This window comes from Phalacrocorax carbo, chromosome 1 (assembly GCF_963921805.1).
Source record: "Phalacrocorax carbo chromosome 1, bPhaCar2.1, whole genome shotgun sequence".
Lineage (NCBI taxonomy): Eukaryota > Metazoa > Chordata > Aves > Suliformes > Phalacrocoracidae > Phalacrocorax > Phalacrocorax carbo.
The window spans coordinates 217533898-217552984 of record NC_087513.1 but is presented as its reverse complement, the minus strand read 5'-3'; the positions used below and the strand labels follow the sequence as shown (position 1 = coordinate 217552984).

At 61.4% G+C, this 19087-nt stretch overlaps 1 protein-coding gene across 1 annotated transcript in view; it reads right to left on the bottom strand.

Annotated features, from left to right (window-relative positions):
• Positions 1-4290: 4290 nt before the first annotated feature.
• Positions 4291-19087, bottom strand: part of CLPB (ClpB family mitochondrial disaggregase) — an 86688-nt gene continuing 71891 nt past the window's right edge. Inside the window, exons 10-16 of the mRNA XM_064441621.1 lie at positions 16736-16780; positions 13265-13426; positions 10512-10668; positions 7500-7573; positions 6602-6721; positions 6023-6127; positions 4291-5139 (exon numbers count right to left, since the gene is read on the bottom strand). Of these exons, the coding sequence (XP_064297691.1) occupies positions 4888-5139; positions 6023-6127; positions 6602-6721; positions 7500-7573; positions 10512-10668; positions 13265-13426; positions 16736-16780 (915 nt within the window). The 3' untranslated portion in view covers positions 4291-4887. The remainder of the gene's footprint in view (positions 5140-6022; positions 6128-6601; positions 6722-7499; positions 7574-10511; positions 10669-13264; positions 13427-16735; positions 16781-19087) is intronic.

Here is a 19087-nt window from a genome sequence, read left to right as displayed (position 1 = left end):
CATCCCTTCCCATCCCATCCCACCCCATCCCCATCCCATCCCATCCCATCCTCATCCCATCCCACCCCATCCCCATCGCATCCCATCCCCATCCCATCCCATCCCTTCCCATCCCATCCCATCCCCATTGCATCCCATCCCATCCCATCCCCATCCCATCCCACCCCACCCCATCCCCATCGCATCCCACCCCATCCCCATCGCATCCCATCCCATCGCATCCCATCCCATCCCACCCCATCCCTTCCCATCCCCATCCCATCCCCATCCCCACCCCCATCCCATCCCATCCCATCCCATCCCCATCCCCATCCCCATCCCCACCCCCATCCCATCCCCATCCCATCCCATCCCCATCCCATCGCATCCCACCCCATCCCATCCTGATTCCTGTCCCAATGTCATCCCCAGCCCAGCCCAACCAATCCCATATCCATTCCCATCCTCATCCTATCCCATCCCCATTGTCATCCCCTGTCCCATCCCATCTCATCCCATTCCCGTCTCATCCCATCACCGTCTCATCCCATCCAATCTCATCCCATCCCCATCCAATCTCATCCCATCCCATCCCATCGCAGCCATTCCCAGCCTGGCCCCTCAGGACACCCACCCCTGCCCACTGCCCACGCTGGGGTGGGGGTGCCCCCATGGTGTCCCCCTGCACCCCCCGCAGATTCCCGTGGGAAGGGGCCCCCCCATCCCCTGGGGTCAGCCTCGAGTAGGGACGACAGGGCTCCCCTGCCCCAGGGTTGAGCATCCTCGGAGCCGGAGGGCAGCGGGGGGCCCCCAGCACCCCTGGGTGCACAACGGGGCGTCCCGCGGGGCAGAGCCATTGCTCCCGCTCCCGGCCGGGCTCCCCTCACCGGGAAGAGCCCCGGCTGGCTCCGGGTGCCCCTGCTGCGCCGGGGGCCGTGTCCAGTCCTTGGCGTGGGACCCTGGGGGACCCCCCTGGGTGCTGGCAGGGGTCGGTGGGTGCTCCCCACCCGCACCCACCCCAGCTGCGCCGGCCGAGCGGGCAGGTTGCTAAACAAGTTAATTAGATCACGGAGCTGGCGGCTGGCGGCGGAGCGAGCGCCCCGGCTGTCAGGCTGCGGGAGTTGTGAAAAAGTTAATTCAATTAAGTTTTCCCTCTAAACTAATTAGGCAGCAATCTGCCACGCAAGGAGCTGCTGCGAGCGCTACCCAGAGCCAGGGGCAGGACGGGGCGGGGGGAGCGAGGAGGATGAGGGGGATGAAGGGGGAGAGGGGAGGGAGGAGGATGAGGAGCGGGGGGAGCCCGGCCAGGGGTGGTGGGCAGCACCCCCCGTGTCCCTGCACCTCCTGTGGGAGCTGGGATGCAGATGTGGGTGATACCGCCTGTTTTCGGTGGGTGCTGGCAGCAGGGGCACGCAGTTGTGCCCGGCGTCGCCCCGTGGGGTGGGGGCGTGGGCTGACTCCCCCCAGAATGGGTGCCAGAGACAGCAGGGAGGGCTGGGCATGGTGCAGGAGTGGGGACAGGGACCCCCATCCCTCCCTCCCGCTGGGCTCTGGGGGGATCTCCGTGACCCAACTGCTCAGGTGGGATTGGGTCCCTCTGGAGAAGGGGGGGGCTGATAAGACCCCCTTCTGACGGGACCCCCTCCCATGGGACCCCTCAGACGGGTCCCCCTTTGGCCACAGCTCGAGTCCCAGCTTTGCTGGGGTCGTTGATCAGGCGCAGCCCCTGCCACACGATGCGCCCGACGGCAGCACCCACGGCATCGTCCCGCGCCCCGTCCAAGCTGTGTCACCCCACGGGGACCCCCGTGCTGCGGCCAGGACCCCCCCCGCCGGGTCCCGGCCCCGCTGCCGTCGGGGCGGCTGGTCCCGCATCGCGCACGGCCCAGCGGTGCCAGAGGCCTCCGGCCGCCGCCGCCGCTTTGTTCCCGGTGACAAAGCCCCGAGCCGGGGCCGCACCGAGGCCCCTCCGCTGGCTGGAGCTCGCCTGCCCCTAATCGAATTAGGAGCCCGGCACGGGGCTGAAGGCTGGCGGTAATTGAATTTCCCCCGTCACAGCCTGATGTTTCTCCCCTCCAGATCCTGCCTCCCGTTTATTGTTCCCGGCCCGGCTGCGGTGGCACATTTATTTGATCTGTCAGAGGGAGCCCTTTCACCCGCTGCTGTTTGCTCAGAGGACGCCGGTGCCGCGCCTCCAGCACAATTAAAAACAAATAAAACGATCCGGGAAGGGCCCCGTGTGCCCCCAAGTGCTGCCCCGGCCGGGACGCTGCTGCCGAAGCGGCCCTCGTGGCTGCGCTCCCTGGGGACCTGGCACGGCACGGCACGGCACGGCACGGCACGGCACGGCATGGCACGACACGGCACGCCACGCCACGCCACGCCACGCCATGGCACGCCACACCACGCCACGGCACACCTGGCCATGGGCTTCCCGCTCTCCCTAAGTCCCAACCAGCAGCTCCAGGCAGGGATGGGGCCCCTTCCCGCTGCCGTGCAGGAGAACCCACGAGAGCCCCGGTGTGGGGTGCCCGGGGCCCGGCGGTGTCGGCGTGGGGGTGCCGGTGTGGCGGCACGCGGGTGCTGGAGTGGGTCGGGCATGTGGGGCGCGGAGGGAGCCGCTCCCTGCGGGGTGCAAGGAGGGAATCTGGCTTCATCCCTGGGGTCGGCCTCAGCGTCCCGCAGCACATCCGTGCACACCCCGGCACAGCACGCTCGGCTCTGCTCCCCACCATCACCCGCTTTTCAGCCCCATATCTTGCAGCCCCCCCAGGTTTCGGGGCCTGGCTGGCAGCTGGGGGGGCCCCAGGGACCCCAGCTTTGCCCACTGGCTCCGCGGTGCCGGCCCGGTGCTGCCCGTCCTGCAGCGGGCTGGCGCGGTGCCGCACTGCGGCCGGAGGGAGCCGAGCCCCCCGTGCCCGTGCAGAGCGTGGGGCTGGTGTTGGCCAGCATCGCGTTGCAGGAGGCGACAGCAGGTTTGGGGATGCCAGTCGCTCTCCTGTGAAGCATCCTGGTGTTTTTGGGAACCCCCTCCCCAAGCCCTGACCCCAAGCCCCTGCACCCCAAGGGGTGGGTAGTTCCCCGGCTGCCGGCGAGCTCCCCTTCCCGCCCGTCAGGTTGGAGTCAGCCACCCCACCACGGCGGCGGCTGAAGCTCCTCCTGCTCCTCCACCTGGAGCAAATCCGAGTTTGAGGGTGCGGAAAAGCCCCGTGAAGCTCCAAAGCCCTTTCAGGGGCGGAGAAGCCCGCTCTGGCCGCCCGGCCGTCCCCTTGCTGGTCATCTTGAGGCCAAACCCTGCTGCCGGAGACCCCCGTCCCCAGCCAGCCGGATCCCCGGGCACTGACAGCCCCCATGTCTCAGCGCCCGGGTGGGAAGAGGCTCACCCTCTCCTGCTCCATCACCCACCCACGGCCAGCCCGGAGCTGCCCGGGCAGCGGACGGGGGCTGAGAGGAGCAGGGCGCCCATGGAGCACCAGCTCGGGCCATGCCCAAGGTGGGGTGGCTCTGTTTCGGCAGAGATTTCCCCCTTGCCCAGTCGGTACCCACCACGGAACACCTCATCCCACGTACTCAGGACCCCACGCCGGGTCCCTCGCCCCCCGAAATCGCTCCTACCACTGAGCCCCATGTTTCCCCGAGCCCTGGCGAGGCTCGGAGCTGGGTGTGCGGGGGAAGCTGGAGAAACTGGGGGGGGGGATTTTCCCCCATCTGCCCCATCAGCCCCGCAGGGACGCGCTGGGCAGCGCTTCCCCACGCTGTGGGAATCCTCCACCGCGGAGGGGATGCACCCCAAAACTGCTCTCAGGGGAGACCCTCACCCCTGGAGCCCTCCACGCTGGCAGGACCCGGGAGGAGTGACTGTGGGCGGGGGTGTCAGCCCTCAGCCCCCAGCCCCACTCCAGCCCTGGGGACCCGCAGACAGGGCTGGTGGCAGGATCGGTCCCCGCCGAGCTCACGGGGACGGTGTCGGTCTGCAAAGCCCAGCGTGGGGGGGGTGAAGACTCCCGCCTACAAACACCCAGGAATAATCCAGTGCTGCCCAGTGAGAGGCACTGGAATTTGTCCGGGCCGGGGACCTTTGCTCCAGCTCTGGCACCGGGGACAACCCGCGCAGCCAAGCGAAGCCCGAGGTACTAAATATTCCCCAGCAGCAGGTCAGACAAAAAGCAGCGGGGAGGATTTAGTGAGGGGGGTTTGCACTGGGACGTCGCCTGGGACGGGGAGATGTCGGAGCCCCCCGGGGACGCGTCCTGCCCGCGGCAACCCCCGCCGCCGCTCTACCCACCCTGCGGGGCCGGAGGCAGGAGGCCGTATGTGCACACCGTGTTTATTGCAATAAATAGAGAAAAGCGGGCAAAATACAGAGGCAGAATGCCTGGTGGTTTTTAAAATCAAGCTGTCACACTCTCGGTCCTGTCCCACCACCTTCCAGCCGCAGCCCAACCCAGTAAACCCAGCCTGGGCAGCGAGCCTCCTCCGGAGGGAAGGACAAATCCTACCCGCGCCGGACACCCCAGCTCCCGTACGGTCTGAAATCTGCTTTCCCCTTTCTCAAAAAGCCCTCGTGCCAAGCGAAACCCCGCTCCCCTCCACCTGTACATCCCCAAACGGCAGCGCGGCACCTCGCCGTGCAGCGCCCCGGCTCCGGACCCCCCCCGCGCCCACCCCAGAGCCAGCAGCCGTGGGCTGATGGGGCAGCCCCTGCCCGCCCGTGCCCGGCCGCGGCTGCAGCGGAGGCGGCAGGAGCAGGGTTTTGCTCCCCCCCGTCCCGCCTGCTGCCCGCCCTCACCGACGTGGCCACATCGCACACTCCGAGTCTCACGGTATTTTATTGCCAAGCGCCGCTGCCTGCGGCGTCGCGCAGGCAGCCGCTGGGGCAGAGCGTGCTCCGGCAGTGCTCCTCGCTGCCTACAAGAAGTAAGCGATGTTTTCTGGGTTCAGAGGCGCTTGGATGTCCAGTTTTCGGGATTTGCTGTCTTTCTCCACTATCTCCAACCGCAGGGTCGGCGTCTTTGTTTTCTCCGCTCCAGGGGAAGAGCTCTCCTTGGTTTTCAACAGTTGCTTGTCCGAGTCTTCCACCGTGATCCTCAGGGTGCAGCCCCTCGGCAGCAGGTCCTGCTCGTAGGCAGCTGCCAGCTGGTTCACAACGCGCCGCTCGACCTGAGGGAGAAGCAGCAGCTCCCGTCAGAAACGCCCTGCAGGCAGCCTCCCGGGGAGCCGGGCCGCTCTCCTGCCCACCCTCGGTCCCCGAATCTCCTGCTCGTCCTAATTATAGAATCACAGAATCATTACGGTTGGAAAAGACCTCTGGGATCATCAAGGCCAGCCCCCAACCCAACACCCCCAGGCCTCCTAACCCATGGCCCCAAGTCCCACAGCTACACGGTGGTTGAACCCCCCCAGGGACGGTGACTCCCCCACCTCTCTGGGCAGCCTGTGCCAGGGCCTGACCCCTCTGGCAGGGAAGGCATTTTCCCTCACACCCAACCTAAACCTCCCCTGACGCAGCTTGAGGCCGTTCCCTCTCGCCCTGTCACTGGTGACTTGGGAGCAGAGACCAGCCCCCCCCTCACTCCAGCCCCTCTCAGGCAGCTGCAGAGAGCGAGAAGGGCTCCCCTCAGCCCCCTCTGCTCCAGGCTAAACCCCCCCAGCTCCCCCAGCCGCCCCCAGCACACTTGTGCTCCAGACCCTGCCCCAGCCCCGCTGCCCTTCTCTGGACACGCTCCAGCCCCTCCAGGCCCTTCTTGTCCCGAGGGGCCCAACCCTGAGCCCAGCATTCGAGGTGGGGCCTCCCCAGGGCCGAGCACAGGGGCCCCATCCCTGCCCGGCTCCTGCTGGCCACACCAGGGCTGGACACGCTGTTCCTGACACCTATTCCCCGTCCCTTTCTGGAGTGTACTGGCTGTGACATTTCCCCCCACAGACCATGAACATCTCCTCTCAGGAGCCGGGGGGACCCTCTTCTGCGGGTCAGACCCCTCCTGACTCCCCCCGCGCAGAGCCGGGCTGGAGGTGATGCCCTGGGCTTCGCCCTCGGCTTTACCTCGTGTTTGATCGAGCGGGCACCGTAGTGCAAGTTGTAGCCATCAGCCAGCACGTCCATGACCTCCCTGTCCCAGAGCAGGGTGATGTTGTGCCTCGCCTTGGCCTGCCGGGTGAGGAAGAGGAAGAGTTACTGATGCCTTTGAGCAACCCTGGCACCACAATCCTTGAGCAGCGGGGACCCCACGGGCAGCACGGTGGGGTGCGAGCGTCCCCAGGCCTAGGAAGAAAGGGCAGCGAGAGCTCCACCAGGCCAGACCACCCAAGCGAGTGGTCCCCTCGTTCCTATTTACCCCCCACGGGGAGCTCAGATGAGCAAAGACCAACTAGACAAATAATGTCTCTGAACGTGGCCTGAAGCTCGACCCTGCCCCAACGCAGGCGGAACCATCCCCCACCGTCCCGAGAGGTCCCTCCCGACCCGAGCAGGGTCCCCTCCTGTTGAACAGTGCCGAAGACTGTGGTAAAGGTGTACCATCGCTCTGCTTCCCCATCAGGAGGATGAAGGCTTAGGCAGGGATTTCCTCCCGCTCGTGCACCTCCTGAGAAGTTGCTTCTAAAGCCGTGGATGGTTTTTTACCTTTTTGGCCCAAAAATTCAGCTCCTTGTTGACAAGCTGGATGAGCTCCGAGTGGCAAAAAGGGAGAAAATAGACGATCTCATTGATCCTCCCCAGGAACTCGTCTCGTCTGAAGTGGGCCTGCAGGGACGAGGGGCGAAGGTCAGCGGGGACAGCGCTGGTGACGCCGGCAGGGGCAGCGGCTGGAGCTGCCCAGGGATCGCCTCCACCTCCGGCCGCTCACGCGCCCGCGTTGCCAGGCCCCGGCAGCCATCCCGCCCCGTGCCACGGAGCTGGAAACCCCTGCTGCCAGATCTCGGGTCGTCGGGGGTACCTCTCAGCGTGGCTTACAGGAGGAATTAATTCTTCTGGAGGTGGCAAGAGGAACTAGAAATGGATCTCTCCTGCGCTGTAAGCCCAGCTCCGGCCTCTTCGCTCCTGCCCCAGCCCCCTACAGTGACACCCCTCGCTGCTCCCGGCCCTCCCGGTTCCGAGGCTCCGACCTGAGCCTCCTGCCAGGAGGTCAAATTCTTGGTGTCTGTAGGAGCTGCCAGGCAAGCAGCGCCCCGAAGTGCTTCAGAAACATCTTAACATCGTCGGGATGCGGCGCTGCGGTCGGGCTTCCCCAGCCCCTCTGCAGCCGTGCAGGAGCTGAGCTGAGAACCCCCAAACCCCACCGCAGCACCTCCCACGCCACGTCCCCCTTCTTGTCTCCGTTGTTGCTCTAATATAAGAGCGCATGGAGTCAATGAGATGCTGTTATTTATTTCTGTGGGTTCTGACCTTACTTTTTAATGGCTAAAAACTAAAAAATGATGTCGTGCCACTTATCTCACAGCTGGGAGACAGCTGGGTGCGGAACACGGATATGACTCAGTGACCAAAAAACACAAGCCATGAAAAAAAAAATCATCTGTACCTTCAAGATGGGGCGAATAACCTTTTCCTTGAACTGCTTGGAGATGGTTATCTTGTCGGTCATCTGGACATCCTCTGAAAGACAGGAGGACACGGGGTGGGTAAGGAGGGACACGGGCTTCCCGTCTGCCTGGCTCCCAGAGCATTGGTGAGCAAAGCAGCGTGACACGGAGCCGGAGGCCGGGCAGGGGGGCGAGGTGGGGGTCCAGAACAGACCCGGAACCTCCCCACGTGCCAGCAACCACGCTTGGTTTGGTCGTGGGGTGTCGTGGCGCGTGACACTCCGGACACCGGCTCTGGGTGACCCACGGCTGCCCCCCGTGCACGTCGGGCGCCCGAGGAGAGCACCCCACGCTGACGTGTTTCACTTGCGTGGCCGCAGAGCTCCGGCTCTGCCCCCGCTCTCTGCCCTGCGCCCCCAGGAGCTGCCGCCCGGAGGATCCAGACAGCCGGAGTCCTCGGTGGGCCTCCACAGCCCCCCGCCGGCGGCTGGGCTCGGGGAGCCCGTGCCGGTTACAGGATGCACAGAGCACACCGTCGCCCGGGGCCGCTCTGCGTGGGCTCCCGGCGCTCTGCCGGGCACAGGAACGGCCCTCGGTCCCCTTGGCAGAGAGCAAAACCCCCTGTTCAGACTGTTTGCGGCACAGCTCTGGCCGGGGTCTACTTCCCTCCGCCGACTGCAGATGGAGCCAGGGTCTGGCTGGCTCCCGGATCCCCGCTCTGAATCCGACGGACGGCTCAAGCGCAGGGTTTGCCTCTCTGCCGCCCAAATTCACTTTTCTCTTTGTCTTTACCACCTCACTGCTTCCTCCGTCTTCGCTCATTTAACTCCACGCGCTATTTAACGCAGGGATGCTCGGAGGGAGATCCCTCGCACCCAAGGCGCTCTGGATAGGGTCCCGACACGCAGGGCGGTGGGGACAGACCCACGCTGGGCGCTGGGTGCCCGGTGCGGGGTGCTGGGAGCCTTTCCCAGCTTTGCAGCCTCGACGAGGATCGCCGCACCCCCAGCGGCCGCAGCAGGGGCTCTCAGGCTCCGCCGGACCACCCCCAATCCTGGCCTGCAGCTAAGCGGTGCTGCGCGCTCTGCGATCGCCCCTTCTCCTTCCACCCACGCGGCCTAAACGGAGTCGGGGGTCTGTGGTGATAAGGATTTGGCCCGTTTCACTCTTCTGCTTTCTGCTAAAAGACACCAAGGAGTTTTTTCAATAAGTAACAGGGATTTGGCATGGCATTCTGGAAGGGGAGAGCTGGAGAAGGCAGCGGAGACAGAGCTGCCCCCGGCATTCAGGTTTGCCACCTGTAACATCTGCTGCTCCCACTCGCAGACGCAGAGATGCTGCGGAAGCAGCTCCTTCCCTCTATCTTTCCATTTATCTGCCCACCCCGGCATTTGCGCTGACCTGGCCACTGCCTTCGAGAGGATCTCCAAGCCAAGAACCCAGCACAAATTGCAAGGAGCTCCACGAAACTCAATTGAGGGCAGGCTTCTGAGCCGAAATGCATTTTCCGGCTACGCTCTCTCGCCGCCGTTCGCTCACTGCAGCTGTCTGCCGTACAGCTCTAGAAATTAAAATTCAATGCTTTCCTCATTTAGCAGAAAAGCGCTTGGCATTTTAAAATGTTATTCTTGAAAGTTCAGTTGCAGGCATGCTTTGTCCTTTACCTAGTTTGACTGAAGTTTAAAGATTCTGAATTAAGCCAGCTTTGGCATCTGCTTCTCAAAATAAAAAGGAAGAGACAGTGAGAAAGAAGCTGGAAAATATGTTTGATGCCAAAACCCAGCATCTTTTTCCTGCTCCCTTCGAGGGCTGTGGTTCCCGGGCACCCCGGCAGCGCACACCTGAGCTGCTCCGGGCACTTCCACCGGCGAGCAGAGCTCTCGAGACCGGCCTTTAGGCAATACGGTGTGTCCGTGACGGCACAGGCTGCTAGATACCCTACAGAAGACACATGGCCAGATATTTAAGACCATAAAAGGGTCTTAAAAACCCCCAACTGATGAGTTTTTCAAAAATGGTGAGAAAACAAGGGTTGCAGCCGTTGTTCGTGGCTGCCTGGTTATCCCCAGGCACGGCAGCACGCGACGGAGACGGTCTTTTCCCCGTCCTCCCTGTGCCAGCGTCCGTGCGCACAAACCGCTGCACACCTTAGAGCTGGAGGGGACGGCCCCTGGTGCAGGGATCGCCGTCTGTCCATCCGTCCGTCCACCCGTGGCACAGCAGAGAGGAGTTATCACCAACCGGCTGGTGAAGGCGGTGGAGGGTTGCACGTATTGTTTAATTCAAACCCCGGAGGCTGCCCTTACCCTGCTCGGTTCTGCTTTGATTGCCTCATTAATTTTTGGAAAATTCCCTAAGGACCCTGATGTGGGGGTCCAGGGCTCCCATGCCAAGGCGAAGTAAGATTGATGAAGCTCCAGTTTTTTTTTGGAAGGACCGCGAGGAAACAACACCCTTGCTCTTTTTTGCGAGCTCCTGTACCAGCCCCAGACTTTTCTAGGAAGCATTTGGAAGGGCCCCGAAAGAATGAAAAGGGTGAGGAGATAAAGGGAAGAGAGCACGGGATGAGGGGGGCTGAGAGCTGGGATGTAAAGCCTCCTCCGAAGAGAGAGCGCAAGGACGTCATCCGGAATAACGCGGGTTTCAGAACAGGGTGAGCCCAAAGCAGAGGCCGATGGAGATCGGGGCGTGGGACTTCCCAGCAACAGGTCACCCAAGCAGGCAAAAGCACGGCTTCCCAGGCACACCCCCCAAAGATGCGGCAGCCGCCTTCCCCCCCGGCCGGGGCGCGTCCCCGAGGCTTGCCCGAAAGCCGCGGCGCCTGAGGACGGCTCGGTGCGGCCCCGCGGCAGGGGCGAGCAGCCGAGAGGCGACTGCGGAAGGGTGCGGGTGCTCCCCCCCTGCCAGAGGGGCGGCTGAGCTGGCGTCAGACGAAACGAGAGGGGCCTGCCGCGTTAGGGGGGGCGGCGGATGCTTTAGGAATTTGGGTTACAACATTGAAAGACCGGTACCTAAGTTTTCCGCGATCCTTTTCTTGCTCATCTCCATGGCCTCTTGTCGGAGCTGCAGAGCGTGCTGGGCGATCTCGTCGCTTGCCACGTTGGAGGTCATGATAAAGATGGCATCCTTGCAGTCGATGGTTTTCCCCTTCCCGTCCGTCAGCCTGCCCTGCAACAGAAGCAACATGAGCAGGACATCACCAAAATGCAAGGCGAAAGGACACGGGGCCCATTTTTCCCCCGGAGCCGATTTATTTTTGCAGGGATGCCCGAGGATGCAGGCAGGAAGGAGGCAGGGCTGAGCTGCAGAGGCTGAAGAAGTCCCCACCTCCCCGAGGAAGGGCAGTAACTTGCCCTGCACGCGGCCCCAGGCACACTCGATGGAAGGCCTGGGTTCCACGCAGGGCAGGTGGGCTGGGGCAGCCCCTGTGGCCGCCCATACGTAACTCGGCCACCTTTGACCCTCCGCCTGCCTCCCTGCCGCGCCTTAGGGTCTGGCACACGAGCTCGGGTGAACCCCACGAGTGCAGGTGAAGTCGTCGTCACTCGTGCCTCTGTCCCACCCCTCTAAGAGAGGCTGTTGCCCCATAGGGAGGCTGGAAGGACTCTCAGAGCGATCCAGGCTCTTGGCTCAGCCCTGCCCACGGCTGTGGTTTAGGCTGGGACGCTGGCCTCCGTGCTGGAGTGGCTGAGACCCGAGCTGTTCCCCCCTTTTTGGGGGCTCTTTCTGGGGGCAGCGTGGGCAGCTGCAGGCATCGGTGCCCAGATGTTCACCAAAGCCTCCCAAACGAGCCCGTTCAAAGCTCCCTGTGGCACCGGGGCCGTCCGGGAGGGCTCAGAGGGGGCTTTGTGGTGGTCTGAAAGTGCCGCAGGGAAGCACAGGCTGCTGGCAGCCTCACCGAAAATAAGCAAAGCCGAAATAACCTTGCAGGAATAAGCGGGTTACGGCTATAATGGAGTGAACTCAGCAACGGAGGGGCCGTGACAGCAAGAGGCAACGGAGAGCATCCCTCACGCCGGCGGGATCGCCCGGCAAACCAGACCAGGGCAGCCCAGCACCGCGCTCGGTGCCGGGGGCGACCGCCTGCCGTGGCATCAACCCTCCTCCTACCCAACCAACGCAGGAACCCTTCAAAAGTACTAGTTCTCTTGATTAATAAGATAAAAAAGAGAGAAAAATAAGGAAAAAATAAGCGGCTCCCCAGGCAGTTTCTTTCCTCGATACGTCTCCAGCAGCAGATATCCAGCACAATGACACAAATCCTTGTTGGGTGCTTGAGATTAACATTTGGGTTATTGCCCTGTCAAGTGCGTGGTACAGGAATTGATTTCACATTTAGCTGCTGCTGCGATGATCTATGCAAGAAAAAATTGTGTTATTAATCCTTAAAAGAAAAATCAAAAAAACTCCCCCAAAACCTCCCAGCGCATTGCTCTGGAGCTTGGTTGCCTCCGAGGACAGACCAGGACCTTAAAAACCAGCCGAAAAGCTTGCGTGCACCAGGCTGAGGGCTGAGGGGAAGGCGCGGAGCCCGGGGACACGCGTCTCTCCCTGGCCCCCACCAGCTCGTGCGCGGGAGCCGCGGCTGCCCGACGCAGGTCCTACGCAGAGCATCCCCCCCCAGAGCAGCAGAGGACCCCGAAGTCACGGACTTCGTGCTCCCCTCCTCGGACGGCGAGCGCCTGCTCCCCTGCAGGGTCGCCTACGTCGTGCGTGGAGGGGGGCGCCTGGGAGGAGTGCCGGGGAGCTGGTGGGCACGGACCTGCCTCCAGCATCGACAAAACTCCTTGGGTAGCTACTGCGGAGGAGTCTCGGGCTTCTGTCAGCGACTTCAGCTGTCTCCAGAGGAGGCCAACGCACTCCTGGAGATGCCTGGGAGTTTTCCTGGAGAGCAACCGGGCACGGACCTTCCCCCAGCACACACGATGCTCTCGGGAGCCCCAGACCCCTCCAAGGACGCTACCCAAGGAGGTGTGTATATGTTAAGGCAGTTCCACGCCGGTAGCCCATCGGGACTCCTCCCAGGCATCCCAAGAGAGGTCTGGCTTCCTCTGGAGACAGCTGAAGTCCTGGGATGCAGCCCCAGACTCCTCCAAGGGAGTTAGCTGAAGAGTTTTGGCCATTGCAGGAGGGTTGGAACTAGATGATCTTCCAACCCAAACCATTCTGTGATTCTGTGATTTTACATTTGGGGGAGGAAAGGTATAAGACACATCACATGCCATCTGAAAAGTCATAAATTAACCATCCTGAGCTAAAAAGCAGCAATTAAGAAGACACGACCCGTTAGGGTACCGATGGACTACGAAGCCCCCAGACCGCCCTGCTTCTCTGATGTTGTGACGCCGCCGACCCGTGCCTGGGACCCTGCCTCGTCTCATCGCGCCTGCTGTCAGCCCAGCGATTCCTGCACCGACCTGTCACTGCCGGCTTTCCTTAGCAGCACCCCCACGACAGTCATCACCGTCACACCTTCCCGGTGCCACAGGACAATCCAGCTCCCAGGCTTTTTCCTCAAGTTTCCAACCCTCCCATCACTGGCTTTTTCTTTGCCTAAAGATGTCATTTATTCCACCAGGAGACCTCGGCATCATCCTCTTCCCTGGTGTTAAAACGGAGAAGAGCCTGACCAGCTGGCTCACACCGATCCGGAGCATTTCAGCTCCGCTCCAGGACATCTCCTGCAGCCGTCGTCCCTTGCACCGCTCACAGTCACCTTCCGAACGGCCCCTGCGCAAGCTCTGACCCCGAAACACGGGTTTACCTCATCGAACAGCTGCAGCATGATGGTGAGGACATCTGGGTGGGCTTTGTCGACCTCGTCGAAGAGCACCACAGCATTAGGGCACTGCCTCAGCTTTTTGGTGAGCTGCCCGCCCTCTTCGTGGCCCACGTAGCCCGGCGGGGAGCCGATAAACTTGGCGACCTGGGAGGAAGCAACAGGACACGTGAAAGCTGGTCCGTGGATGCCAGGAGCAAGGCCCTCTCGGTACCGAGCGGCTCAGCAGGCAGCCACGACTCTTTGCTGCAGACAAATCAAGGTCTATATTCTTTGTGACATCTACCGCGCCCCGGCTAACCCAAAATCACCTTAATAAGCAACAGTTTGGTGAAAGGCAGGTTGGTGGCTCGCCCAGAGCTTTAACCAGCAGAGCCGGCAGGAGCGAAGGGCCACAACCCGTGCTTTTCCACACAGTGTCCGAGTGCCCCGTCCCAGCTGCCCCAAGGCCTGTTTTCATCTCCTTTAGCCTTTTTAGGAGCAAGAATTCAAAGGATTATGAGTGGCAGGTGGCTCTGGTGGGGAATCAAAGCTTGGGATGAGGCTGCAAGGAAAATATTTTTCCTGTGTCAATAACCAGCTTCACTAATTCTTGACACTACCTTTTTTTTAAATGAGGTTTAAAAACTCATAAGATTGTTTGCAAGAATATTTTTGATAACAGAAATGATTTGGAGAAATGGTAAGTGATTTTTGACATACAGCTTCAAGCATTTTCAAGCAACCCGGGTCTGCGGGTGCACCTGAAGTCACAGTCCTTTAGGCATATAACAGTTGAAAAGAACAAAGTTATCGGTTTGTGAATTCTCCGCGGTGCTCCGGGACGCCGGACGTGCAGAGCCGGCGGCCGGCCGCTTGTACGGGAAGCAGAACAAATTCACAGAGCTAAATCCCAAATCCTCACAAAACAAAGACATTTCCTCTCCTTGATGGAGGGCAAGGAGGCAGCGCAGCCGACGGGCGGGTCTGTCGTGGTCTCAGGGCCGGCCAGCGACGAGAGTCGCGTGTGCCGTGGCACGGCCGCGCCGGTGCGTCCCCGTTCGGCGAGCCCGGCTCTGCCGGGGCTGGCAGAGGAGAGGAGCCACGGCAGCTTCTCCAAAGCCAGCGCCGACAAGCACCCGACCTGTCCAGCGCGGGACCGACACGGGGCTGTGGGAGCGGGGCCAGAGGGGGCACAGAAATGCTCCGGGGGCTGGAGCCCCTCTGCTGCGAGGCCGGGCTGGGAGAGCTGGGGTTGTTCAGCCTGGGGAAGAGAAGGCTGCGGGGAGACCTTATTGCGGCCTCCCAGTGCTTAAAGGGGGGCTGTGGGAAGGGTGGGGGCGACCTCTTTAGCAAGGCCTGCTGTGACAGGCCAAGGGGGGATGGGTTTACACTAAAGGAGGGGAGATTCAGACTGGATCAAAGGGAGAAATGTTTTACGCTGCGGGTGGTGAGACACTGGCCCAGGTTGCCCCGAGAGGTGGGCGATGCCCCATCCCTGGGCACATCCCAGGTGAGGCTGGACGGGCTCTGAGCGACCTGATGGGGCTGAAGATGTCCCTGCCCATGGCAGGGGGCTGGCCTGGATGAGCTTGGGAGGTCCCTTCCCACCCAAACCATTCCGTGATTCTCCCACTCAAGCGGCTCCTTTTTGCCCCGCGACACGATCCGGCTGCCCGGGGCGAGCTGCCACCCCCTCCCCGCGCGCCGCCGCTGCCGCCCCTGCCCGCTCCCACGGACGCGGGCTGCGGAGGTGCGGGGGGTCCCGCCGACTCAGGGAACAGGAGGGCAGAAATTAGCCGACAGCAGCTAATTCGTTGCATTTGTTTCGCAGCGCCTGGGGCTACGTGCGGCTCCCCGGGCTCCTCCGAAGGACGCTGTCTCCTGCGCTGACCTCCTGATCCTTGTTTGCTTGAAAAATTTATATTGCTCTCGCCGCAATTCTCTGCTTTATTCCTTCCCTTTGCTCTGCCTCTCGTCTTTGTCAGGGCGCGGTATTTTATATCTTACATTTATGCTGTTTTTCCCGACTCCTCTTTCTTTGTACTGAATCATCAACATGGCTTTATTTTTATCTATTTTTCACTCCTACGGTGTATGACCCTACCACAACCGACCTATCAGGCCAGCCGCAAGCACGCCTTTACTTTCTCTTCCCACACCCCTTCACTTTGGATAAAATAACACATTTTCTGGACCTTTTCTAGGGCCCTGCAGCTCCTGACGATGATGCTGAGGCTCCCGCTGCCTCGTGCCAGGTCAAAACTCAAATCAGCCTTTGTGGCAGCCTGGCACACCGAGCGTGAGGGTCTGCCTGACCCCTGCCCGCTCGCAGCCCGGTGTGTAGGGGCAGAGGCTGGCTGCAGCCCTCAGCCGCAAGAAATGCAAAGAAAAAGAGGTTTTCCCATGCTGGACCGGTCCTTCCGAGCGCCTCCCCAGCACCTTCCTCCTCCTCTCCTTCAGGACACCATCCTCCCAGGTCCCAGGCAGCCAGGCCGCCTCCTCCTCCTTCCCCGTCTCCATAACACAACGCAGCGGCTCCAGCGTTCATGGGGACGATCCTCAGATCCCTCACGGGATATTTCTCATCCCACGCTTTCTGGATTTGGGTGCGCCAGACCAACAGCATCGATAAAAAATACAGGGTCCCTACACAGCCGTCAAAAGAAAAATGTTACGATCCTAGCTCAGCTAGGGCCTTGCTGCTTTCCAGGGAGACGGAGCCCTCCAAAGGGGTCTGGGGCCCCCCCAGCTCCGGGGGTGACCCCGGTGGGATGTCCCACGCCTCCCGCGGCACCGGACTTGGGCCGGAGGGGTGGCGGGAGGGGTGGCCTCTGCGCCGCAGACCTGTCGTCTCCTGGATTCCCCCCTTTCCTCCCGCGGGAGGCACGCTGAGGCGCCGATCCCACACCGGGTCGGCACCGTGTCGGAGGTGCGGCGGGGAGCGGCGCTCTGGGCTGAGCTCTGCCCGCCGGGGCGCGGGAGCGCGGCCAGCCCCGGCACGGGCGGGTGACGTGCGGCACGTGGCTCGTGCCCAGCCTGCAGGTTTTCATGCACAGTATGATCCCTTCTCAGTCGCTCTTCCCCCAAGGGTCGACACCGTGTGCAGGAGCCTCAGCGTCAGGTGCAAATCATCGGAGCTTTTCTTGCTCCTTGGTCTCTGTTCCTGATTTTTTTGAGATTAACGTGCTTTTTTGGCTGCTGTTTCCCATACTGCACAGCCCGGAGCAGCTGCTGTTGCTCTGGGTCTTTGACACACCAAACCACCCAGTTTCTGGAGAACACGGAGGCAATTCTGGAAGGTCCTGGACGCCACTGCCAGGGTGAGACAGGAGATGCTGCGTTCAGCGGCAGCGGGGGGATGCTCAGCACCGCCCAGGACAGGGACCAAGCGCAGGGCATGGACAGGAGTTGTTTAAATTACCCATTAAACTCGAAGCTGCACCCCTTGGAAGCAGGAACAGCCCATTTACTAACCTCGTGCCGCTCCTGGAACTCTGACATGTCCAGTCTGATGAAACCCTGCAAGAGAAAGAAATACTTAACACGGTATTTGATTAATTGGCTCGAAGCTTCGCTGCATTTGGCAGGCTCCTCCAGAACCAGGCAGGCGGCTGCCTGGCGGAACGCGTGGTTTTGCGGCGGCCAGACCCACCACAAAATGCCGAGGGTTTTGTTCTGAGGGAGAGGAAGATGCCCGCAGATTCTCAAAGAGAGCCAGGAACAGCCCCCGGCCGAGATTCCCTTCAGACGCTCTGCTCGTCGGAAGGGCCGGCGCGATACAGACGGGACCGAGACAGCAGCTTCCACTTCGCGAAATAAAGCGGATATTCAGCTTTTTAGAAACAAATCGCAGGAAGAACGCAACGCCTCTCCGCGAAAATAAAATCCTAATTGTAAAGCCGAGGTAAAGCAGGGTCGTGGGCGATCGTCTCAAAGAGGTGATGTTGTTAGGGAATTTACAGCGACTACCCAAGCGCCCTTTTTGCATTGGAAAAACTGATGATTCACTGCAGATATTGAATTTCCCGGGCTTGCAGCTATAACCTAGCTCTAGTATGAGAATAGAATAGAATAGAATAGAATAGAATAGAATAGAATAGAATAGAATAGAATAGAATAGAATAGAACAGAACAGAATATTTCAGTCGGAGGGGACCCACGAGGATCACCAGTTATGCCAGCTGCCCACGAAGGCGGCGAGCGGGGAGTTTCCCAGCACCAGCGCCGGCACGGCCAGCCGGACACGACAGCTCTCCGTCGGCATCCCCCACGGGAGCCGGCACCTCCCCGCTCCGCCCTGCACGACTTCCAGGCGGGATCAGGCAGCGATCCCGCCCTGCCGGAGACCCTCCGAGGCTGGCTGCAAACGTGCCACCACAGATATTATCCCCCAGCTACAGCCCGAGACCCAAGTGGAAGAGTTATTTACTGGGAAGAGGGAATGGAGGTGGGAGGGTGCGCGGACACGGGGAACAAGAGCAGGTACCGTGGAGGAGCCCTGTCGGTGTGCGCAGCTCGGCCGGGCACGTGCACACAGCGCAGGAACAGCCACAGCCGCCCAGGGACCGGAGAATCACACAAGGGTTTGGGCTGGAAGGGTCCTGACCTTGACCATTCACCTTCAGAGCTAATGGGTGGGACGTTCGGTAGCGCAGCCAGAGCTTGTCTGGTCCCGGGTGATGCTGAGGGGCACCAAACCAAGACGGTGCTGCTCCCTCCTTCCTGCCTGGTTCGCCACTCTCCCGTGAAATGCCGGTGTTTGGGGGTGGCGGTAAGAGTTCAGGCCAGTTTAGGTCAGATTTCAATTCAAACCAGCCACATTTCCTTGCAAAATATTAAAATACCAGCAAAGAGCCCAGGGCAGAGCGAGGCGTACAAAGCTGGGGCCGAGGGGCGTCCCTCCAGCGTCCCGGTGAGCAGCCGGCACAAGCAACGCGGAGCCGGGCTCTGCAGCAGCTGCTCCCAGTCCCCCCGCCTCCCCGTCCACGCCGCGCAGGCTGGGTAGGGAGGTTAGCGCTTGCCATCACCCGGCAGCCTCTCTAGCAGTACGAAAATGGGACGGTTCCCGGCTTTCCTTTCTTAACCCGACAGTCCCTGCGAGTTGCTGCAGCCCCATGACGGCCCGTGGGGCTCGTGACCCCCCTCACGCCGCCCGTCACAGCACTGACAGCCGAGCCGATTCACTGCCAGTAAAACTCCGATTCGCGCGTGCTATTGAATTAACGCAACCTTCGGCGTTTCACTGATCTCTCCGTTTGATGTTTGGCCGGGCACTGACCAGTTCCAGGTGTGGGAGCTGGGGATGAAGGTGCCCGAGACCCAGGAGCCGGGATTTATTGCTTCTGGAAGGCAATTATAGAAGGATGAGGAAAAGAAACCAGAACAGCCATTTTTTATAGCGCTGTTTTACTTTTGATCTTCCTACACGTGTCATTTTACCTTGTGCCCGTTCTCTGCCAGAGGATGTGGGGGCGAGGAGTTAATCTAGCGTCGGCGCAGGGGGCGGCTCAGCTTGTGTTTCCTCCTTTTCCCCGGCTCCAGCCTCCGCGCCTTCCCCAGCCCTCGGTGGGAGAGAGCTGGGCACGTCCCCAAGGCAGGCAGAGGCTCACACGTGAATCGGGGAGCCCGGCTTTAAGTGCTCCCTGTTCTAAAATCTTAGATATCCCTGAACCATCCCCCTGCTAAGCCACCGCTGCCACCCCCGCTGTCCGTACGGGGACAAGGCGACAAGTGGTGCAGCCAAGGCCACGTAAAAGGGATTTTCAGTATTTTATCCTCCTAAAAATTCGCAGCGTTATTACTAACAGAGGCAAAAACCCCACGTTC